The 10,000-nt window shown below is 40.0% G+C and overlaps 1 protein-coding gene across 1 annotated transcript in view; it reads left to right on the forward strand.

Moving 5' to 3' along the window:
- LOC143032856 (tektin-1-like) overlaps positions 1-10,000 on the forward strand; it is an 84,959-nt gene that overhangs the window by 39,859 nt on the left and 35,100 nt on the right. The window contains exon 4 of the mRNA XM_076198040.1: positions 3,306-3,454. Within this exon, the coding sequence (XP_076054155.1) occupies positions 3,306-3,454 (149 nt within the window). The remainder of the gene's footprint in view (positions 1-3,305; positions 3,455-10,000) is intronic.

Below are 10,000 nucleotides of genomic sequence, written 5' to 3' on the forward strand. Positions count from 1 at the left end.
AAATACCCCCCTCCCCACCCCCATCCCTCCCAAGCCGCACAATTTGGGAGACCTGTTATCCTCCCCACCCACCCACAATTCACCTCCTTCTCTTCTGTTTTCTTTATTTTTTGCGTGTTAAGTCGTATTCCTGAATAGCTTTGTTTATTCAACAAACGATATAGATGCTCGTTTATTTGATATAGTCTTTAAGCCTTCGCTAATGAGGGGTTGCCACTAATGAAATAGGGAAAAGCACCACCTGGCACGGAAGGGGGCTAATATCTATAGCTTACAATTATGGGTAAACATGAGCCCTTTAATCTACTAAATCCTTTTCCTGCGACATCCAAATATGATATGCTGTTTCTATATTCCTGCCACATGTTTCTTAACCTTAGAAAAATAAATCATACCAAGCACACTCCAAATGAAAAACAACACACATACACAAAAATACGAAGAAATATGGTATATGGCGAGAAACATAGATTTTGCGAGATGATTGTAAAACGACCTTTCAATCCTTTGTCTTTAGTGACGCAACTCAAAGTATCTGTTCTTGCTAAAATGTGGCGACTTTATTCAGCTGTGTAAGGGGGTCACGGCAGCAGGGAGAGAGAGGGTGAGGGAAGGAATGTCCAGTCGATACACTTTGGGAAAGTTGCAACCGGACTTCGTTCAGCTGAGAGAAGTGGTTCTTACAAGCATTTTTTCCCAACGTGTTTCCTTTTCCGCCTTGACTTTAAATTATTGAAAATATGTTCTGTTTCAAGTTAAAAGTTCGATGGTGAAATGGCGGGTAGTTGAAAGGGGGAAATACTGCAAAATGTTTTCAGCCATTCGAACACGCCATTCTCACCATTCATGCAATCTCAACCAGGCCGAATGAACTCACCACGGTGAGGTAGAGAGTGTATCGTCCTTCGAGGAATACCCCGGTGATCCTGCAGTGAATCCTCAAAACTGAACACCACCTCGATTATCCGGCTGAAGAGTGCAGTCGATATTGAGACTCTTAGTCTTGTTGACGCCAGATGATTTTATCCACTTGGAAGAAATGTCCCAACCTCAGGGCCTAACTCTCTCAATTGCAATATGCGACTTGTATCATATCCTCTGGATGTCGTTCGACAATTTTATTAGTATCGGGGAAGGGAGGCCTGTAGAGAGAGAGAGAGAGAGAGAGAGAGAGAGAGAGAGAGAGAGAGAGAGAGAGAGAGAGAGAGAGAGAGAGAGAGAGAGAGAGAGAGAGAGAGAGAGAGAGAGAGAGAGAGAGAGAGAGAGAAAGAATAATGACTAACTTCATTGCTACGGCAACGTGTACTAAGATGAATAACATCGCCTGGTGTTAGCCAGGATAACATCAGTAGAGTGCGCAGTCTTTGTGAAGGGGGTCTAGGAGTTATCACGGCTATTTTTTCTCCAGCCTCCAATTAATCGGCAGAACTTTTTCCGCCGTAAAATCCCAACAAAAGTACATAGAATATAATTTGATATCCTAGAGGAAAATTATTTTCCTCCAGCATATCAGATTCCTTTCCAAAAACCGCAGGCTGCAAATCTGCTCCAAAAATCGGAGGAAAAAAATACCTCAGTGTGAAAACACCTTCAGGCAGACGAGGGTCCATGCGGGCCTTTCTTTTTTTCAAGTTCATTAAGACAAAGGTCATCGCGGCAGTATGTTCAGGAGTCCTCGGCAGTGGACATCGCGAGAAACCATGGAAGAGTAAACAAGCAGGAGACCTTCTGGTCCCCATTGAGGCCAAGGGAAAAGAACAAAAAGGAAGAAGAGTAGCAAGAGCTTCCAAAGACCAGAAAAAGGTGGAAAAAGTGCTGGAGGTGGGCGGTACCGCCGATTAATTGGAGGTTGGATGAAAAATAGGCCAATGTGATAACGCCTTTACCCAACCCTCACTACTTGTTGCCACTTTTCTTGCTATACAGGATATTTCTGTCATTCTCAGTGGCAACCCGTCGGGTTTAGATTAAAAGGGGTTGATTACTTTTTTATATTCATGTGTCTGAATAAACGGCAAAAAGGTCGCAAATTAAATAAACAAAGAAACAAAATGATAGATAATCAAACTAACAAACAAATATATAGCTAAAGAAAGAGAGAAATAGATAAATGAATAATTACATGAATAGAATAAACAGAAAATAAACAGATAGATGAATAAGTAACAGGATAAATAAAACAAAGGAAAGAGAGGAATCAAGGGTGTACCAGTTCGCAGTCAGGGACAGTTTTAAGATGTTATCACACTGAGCTACTTTTTCTCCCACATCCTACCTTCAACATCCATTTGAATAACTAGAATATGACTTCGCTTACTGAAATCTAGACTTCTCTAAAACATTTTAACAGTATGTCTAACATTTACAGTATATAGGTTTACAATATCTTTGTTCATCATTTAACTTTACTTTATGCGATGAAAAGATAATTAATTTGATATTTGGAGACTTGAAAAATAGAATATTGTTACCGAAGTCGTTTCTATTCAAACGAACTCTCAACTGTGAGAACCAACACCGTGTGAGATCGAAACCTTTATTGGTACCAATAAAGGTTTCGATCTCACACGGTGTTGATTCTTACAGTCTTGTCGGCTTTTGCCTTTGTGTTTCAACTCTCAACTGTCGGTGCTGAGGAAGCCTGTGGAAGCCCACTTTAGCGCCTCCAAAAAGGAGACCTACACTCCGGTGAACAAAATAATCTGGCTGTAGTCAGTAGCGGGAATCAGTTCTGGGGACTGCAGTAGGTCATATACTTAAGCTTTATCCCAGAATTACGTCCAGGAATCGCGAGCGTCCATGAAATTCGAACAGTACAACCAAAATAACAAACTTCATTTTTTCAGAGTACAGTATAAGTTAATCCACAATAAGCTTTTTATTATGATAACTCAATAAAACGTACTTGAGTAATTATAATTATGTGACTTAGTAAACTATTATTGACAGAAACTTGACAAAGGATAGCTAATAAATGTCTCCATTACTGGAATCTGTTGGAAAAATAGAATCTATGGAGTATCTCTCGGGCCAAAGAAGGTCAACATCTCAGTGATGATGCCATTGCCATCTTAACCTCTTCATCCCGGTGGAGGTATTTAACATTTCTTTTCAGCGTGAGCCCAGGCAATCTTATTCAGACTCGGTAAAAAAATATGGTCTCGATCAATCACAGTCGCATTTCATCTCGAGTTTGTTCCCGACAGCTGAATTAAGTAATTTAATAATATATACGTTGAGGTCATTGGGTGGAAGGGTTTGAGAACCTGTGCCTAGTCCTGGAACCTTTGTGTACCTCTTTCCAGGTGCGGCGTGTTTTGTCCTGCCGGTACCACGTGGAGCGTGACGTCACGGACAAGGGCGCGGCCGTGGCAGTGGAGGAAGTGACATCAGAACTAGGCAGCGCGCGCGGCGGCTCGCTTGAAGTGCGGCCCAAACAGGCGCTTGATCCGAGGTCAGTAACTCAGTTATTATGACATTTGTTCACGTGACAGCAAAATGATTCTTGACTGTCAATGGACATACAAATACATGCAGATACGCATAAGCACATACAAGTACACACACCTCGGGCGCTGTGGTTAGAGTTCTCGCCTGCCACTACGGCGATCCGGGTCGACTCCCGCCCAGGGCTGAAATAATTTCAGTATCGCTGCGCTGCGGGGTGTTACTCCAACTCTCGTGGGCGGGGAGTTGGGTGTGTGTGCGCGTCACATTATTACCCATAGATCGGTCATACGAGCTCTGAGCTCTCATCCTGGAGGTTAATAACTGTCGATCACGAGTCCAACACGTGATCCAAGACTATGGTGAATCACACACACACACACACACACACACACACACACACACACACACACACACACACACACACACACACACACACACACACACACACACACACACACACACACACACACACACACACACACACACACACACACACACACACACACACACACACACACACACACACACACTCATGTACATACACACACGCGCGCGCGCACGCACGCACGCACGCACATAGAGACTTGTCATGGGTGGTGATTAAAACTTATTAGTAATAAACTGATACTTAGTTCAATTTGCAATACTCAATTAACATTCCAGGATCGAATGAGAATATGAGAGAAAACATATATTTGTATTTATTTAAGTTTATGGTTATTTACATGAATGTTAAAATCAATATACACAAAAATAATTTGTAAAGCGGATTAAAAGATTCATGATACTTATTGTTAAAGCCAAAAACAAAATACAACAGGTTTAAGATAAAAGTCCGGCCACCACGCAAACAACAAGTACAAAAGGTGACACGGACAACACTTAAATACTGGGTAAACTTAAATTACGTAAGCATCATCACCCTTGGATAGAAAAAGGGAAAAAGTCTCGAAGGGTTTCTGACCTGCCCTTACATAGTACACAGAGCACGAGGGTTGCCAAAAAACCCGCTATGGTATGGTACTGGCAACATAATAGTTCTTGTTAAGAATCAGACATACAGTACATAACCCTTACTAATATTAAATCTATTCAGAGCCCATTACATAATTTATGGGTCTTACCGCTTAACCTAAAATGTCAATTACAACCAGATAAAAGAGAGAGAGAGAGAGAGAGAGAGAGAGAGAGAGAGAGAGAGAGAGAGAGAGAGAGAGAGAGAGAGAGAGAGAGAGAGAGAGAGAGAGAGAGAGAGAGAGAGAGAGAGAGAGAGAGAGAGAGATAAAGATTATGATCTGGCAGTCTACTTGGATTGTCGGAGGAACTAAAATACTTTTAATTCTGGTCAGTGAAACAAAGCGCGTTGACCTAAAACAAAAGTTAATAAGAGGTCTGTAAAGACAAGTCTCTTTGAATCCAAACTGTACTTAAAACTAACAAATCTAAGCAAAGATATCTAAATTTCTAGATAACGTTAGCATGGCTAACAGCTGAGGGAAACAACGGTCAGCCTCCATAGGCTAAGTGAAACTTGATTACCGAGAAAATTGTGGTGACCAGTTCGAAGTCCTTCCCAGGCCGACGTCTAGCCAGCCTAGCATAAACAAGCATGAGAAACAGATGTGCGACCGCCAAAATCCCGGTGATGGATGAAATAGAGCAACGACAAATACAGAGACCACATGGCCGAACACTCTGACGTTAGGACTGAAGTGTGGGAACAGTGAGAAAAATATATATAAATGTTGAAACGTGACAAGACACACACGCATTATTACTATCAAGTCATTATTTACTCTTCTAACCAGGAGAGAAAAGAGTAAAGGTTACTTGATAGAAGTATTGAGGACATTGAAGGGAATGGATAAAACGGACAGAGATCTTATGGTCTGGGACGAGAGAAAGTCGCGAGGTCATGGAAACAAATCATATATCTAAAGGGTGTAAAGAAATATAGCTTTCCATACTGATGTATTAACACATGATGTAACTTAGAAGCTAACACTGACCCAGCCAAATTCATAAACAGTTTCAAAACCAGGTATGACAGTTGGATATTAAGATACAGTATCTCACGAGTATAACTCCTTTCCTGTATATTACATTTATATAAATACAATTAGGTAAACGCACACACACACACACACACACACACACACACACACACACACACACACACACACACACACACACACACACACACACACACACACACACACACACACACACACACACACACACACACACACACACACACACACACACACAGGTAAACATATATATGGTAAAGTGTGGTCGAGGGTGAGGCTAAATACAATCACAGGAGCTCTGTGTCTTCTTTATTGTCGACTATTTGTGTTTGTGGTGGAGCCTAACGATTATTTGCGAACTAGGGGGACGGGTTACCTTTTTTGTAGAAGTGAACGTGCTGCGTTCGTGGTGTGTGAACAGCATGCGTGGTCTACGGAGTGTGTATAATGATGCACCTCCGACCCGGGCGACCCACGCTGCCCAGCTTGGGTCGCTAGGCGTCTCGGCCAATCATCTCCCAGAGTAGCAACCACGTGACCCAGCTTGCGTAGCGTGGGGGCGAGGCCTGCACTGCTAGGCACGCTTGTCGTTACGCACGGGGGAACATAGGGACAAGGCGAAAAGGCGCCTCATCTCACCACACATACACCCACACACTTTTAGACAGACACACACGCACATGCATTCACACACACACACACACACACACACACACACACACACACACACACACACACACACACACACACACACACACACACACACACACACACACACACACACACACACACACACACACACACACACACACACACACACACACACACACACACACACACACACACACACACACACACACACACACACACACACACACACACACACACACACACACACACACTTCAACGAATGGACGGCTTAGAAGACGTTCTGAAGAGAATTGAAGTTTGTGGATCCCAACGCAAAGAGAAGTGCCTATTGTATTTACAGGGTGGGGGGAAATTGCTCGTGGAGTAGTAGGAAAGTAGGGAAAGAGGAAAGGGGGAGGGATTACTGAGGGAAATGGAAGGAAATGAGGAAGGAGTAGACTTGGCCCAGGCAGACAGGTGAAAGGTAAACAAAAGGCCCCCCGACCAGCTGAGCGACGATGAAATGTCTAATAAAAATGTAAAGATTAGAAGTATAGATAAGAGCAATACAGTAGAAAGTGATGAGAATATTTTCCAGGGATTTAAAGAGGGTGGGGGGGACACAAACCCCCCCCCCCCCCCCCCCCCCCCCCCCCCCCCCCCCCCCCCCCCCCCCCCCCCCCCCGATTGACAAGACTAGAAGAGAAGGTCGATAAGATGATCGAGGACTTGGAGCGTAGGTTCGGTCATGTTGACAATATTATACGAAGAATTGAAAAATTGGAAGAACTAGAGAAGGCGAACAAAAACTTAACTAAGGAAATTGAAGAATTAAAAAAAACAGTTAAAAGAAGTAAAAGATGAGAATAAAGTCTTAAAGGAGAATAATAAGGAGAACAAGGAGGGTTGGAAAAAAATTCAAGAAAATAGCAAAATTGCATTCACTGACATAATCAGACAGCAAATGAATGAACAAACTGAAAACTCAGTTATTAAAGTGATGAGACAGAAGGAGAATATAGTAAGAGACTTAGCAGACAAAAAGAAATGTATAATTATATTAGGAATGGAAGAGAAACATAACCCAGATAGAACCACAAGAATCAAAGAAGAAAATGAAAAAGTAAGAAATTTACTAGAATTAGTTCAGGAAGATGAACCAGAAATAATGAAACAAATCGAAGAGAAATTCAGGCTAGGGAAATATAGTACAGACAAGACCAGACCAATCAAGATCAAATTCAGGTCACAAACTACGGCTGAGAATATCTTATCCAAAACAGGGAAACTAGCAACAAGTGAACAATATAAAAAGGTATGGATAAAAAGGGAAATGAATAAAGAGGAAAGAGAGGAAGAAAAACAGAAAAGACTTGAAGCAAAGGAAAAAAAACGAGATAAGAACGGAGTCAGAAAAAGAGAGATTCTATTGGAGAGTAGTGAATATGAAACTAAAGAAAGTCGACATACAAGAGAAAAACAAAAGGGAAACAGAGAACACAATGGAAGTGGCAGAAAACTAAGAGTGTCTTACACAAATATAGATGGATTAATAACAGGATTGAATGAACTGAATGATTATTTGAAAGAAAAAGAACCAGACATAATGGGAATTGTAGAAACAAAATTAAAAGGTCCACTACCACCCAACAGTGTAGGACATAATGCATATAATTATTGGATTAGAAACAGAGTGAAAAAGGAAGGGGGTGGAGTTATGTTCCTGACTAAGAAGGATATAAACGTGAAGGGTGTCACATATGGAAAGAATACAGTAGAGATGATAATGATGGAAGTAGAAGACAGAGATAAGAAGAACAGAAAGTTTGTGATAAATTATGTGCCCCCAAAAACAGCCTCATGGGAAGAGAGTGAACATATAAGTATGTTAGAGGACACAAAGATAACATTAAACAAGATAATGGAAGAGGGAGGAAAAATAGTTATGATGGGCGACTTTAATTGCAAAGAAATCTGCTGGGAAGAAATGACAGTAAAGGGTGGAGACAGCTCATGGGGAAACGCTCTACTCGAGATGGTTACTGACCATACAATGACACAATGGATACAGGAGAACACTAGGTATAGAAATGAAGAAGAGCCATCGAAACTAGACCTAATAATTACATCCGAACCTAGAATAGTGGACAATTGAATATAAAACACCAATAAGTAAAAGTGACCACATATTGATTGAACTGGAATTTAATGAAGAAAAATATATGAAAAGAAATGAACAATATAGAAAAGGAAGAATGATGTATGAAAAAACCAAACTTTGATAAAATAAGAGAATTCTTTCAAAAGGAAAACTGGGAAGAAATATACAAAAAAGAAACAACAGTAGAAGAGAAATGGAATATTTTGACAAAAATTTACAAAAAAGGAGTGGAAAAGTATGTCCCAAGACAAAAACAAGAAAAGGAATATGTAAAATGCTGGTACAACAAAAGCTGTAGGGAGTTAAAAGACAAAAGAGACAAAGCCTGGACCAGATGGAAAAAAGACAGAAGACCTGAAAAATGGAAAATATATACCTGTTATAGAAATGAATATGTACAAATGTGCAAAGAGGAAAAGAGAAAATATGAAAAAGATATCATAGAAAAGTGTAAAGATCAACCGAAACTATTCTACAGATTTGTAAACAATAAACTGAAAAACAAACAAGACTTGGAGAAATTAAGACAGGAGGGAGTTGAATACACTGAGGAAATGGAAATGGCGGAAATTATGAACAAACATTTTAAATCAGTGTTTACAAGGGAGAACATACAACCTGAAGAGAACGAATGGAAAGAGAAAGTCCCCCCTATGGAAGAAATAGAAGTAACAAAGAATGAAATATTAACACACTTGAGTAATCTTGATGTCAGAAAATCGCATGGACCAGATGAAATAGCAAACTGGATTTTGAAAGAATGCAGGAATGAACTGGCAGACAAAATACATAGCATACTAAATAGTTCCTTGAAAGAAGGAAAAGTTCCAGAAGATTGGAAAAAAGCAAATATAGTACCTATATACAAAGGAGGAAATAAAGAAGAACCTACCAACTATAGACCAGTCTCTCTAACAAGTACAATAGCAAAAATTTGTGAAAGAATTATCAAAAGTAGATGGGTAAAATATTTAGAAAAAAACAAAGTGTTAAATCCAAGGCAATTTGGATTCAGACAAGGACGATCATGCGTCACCAATTTAATATGTTTCTATTCAAGGCTAATAGATATAATACAAGAAAGAGATGGATGGGTGGACTGTGCATTTTTAGATCTAAAGAAAGCTTTTGACAAAGTACCACATAAGAAGTTGCTTAAGAAATTAGAAACTGAAGGAGGAATACAGGGCAAACTACTAAATTGGATGGAGGACTTTTTGCAAGAAAGAAAAATGAGAGTAGTGATAAGAAACCAGCACTCAAAATGGGATGAAGTAATAAGCGGTGTTCCACAAGGAACAGTTCTGGCCCCAATAATGTTTGCTATATATATTAATGATATGGATGAAGGAATAGAAAGCTATATGAGCTTCTTTGCAGATGATGCAAAACTACTGAAAAGAGTGAAAACTGAAGAAGATTGTGAATCACTACAGAGAGATCTAAATAAGGTACAAGAATGGAGTAGGAAGTGGGAGATGGAGTTCAATACAAAAAAGTGTAGTATAATGGAATTTGGAAAAAGCAAAAACAGAATAACAGGAGCATATAAATTGGGAGAAGAAGGAATAAAAAAAGTAGAAAATGAGAAGGACCTGGGAGTCATTGTTATGAATAATATGTCACCTGAGAAACATATAAATAAGATTTTTGGAGAAACTTATAATCTAATAAGAACAATCAAAGTTGCATTTACATACCTGGATGAAGAAATGGTGAAGAAAATCCT

This window comes from Oratosquilla oratoria, chromosome 14 (genome assembly GCF_046742065.1).
Source record: "Oratosquilla oratoria isolate Oo_2021 chromosome 14, ASM4674206v1, whole genome shotgun sequence".
Classification (NCBI taxonomy): Eukaryota; Metazoa; Arthropoda; class Malacostraca; order Stomatopoda; family Squillidae; genus Oratosquilla; species Oratosquilla oratoria.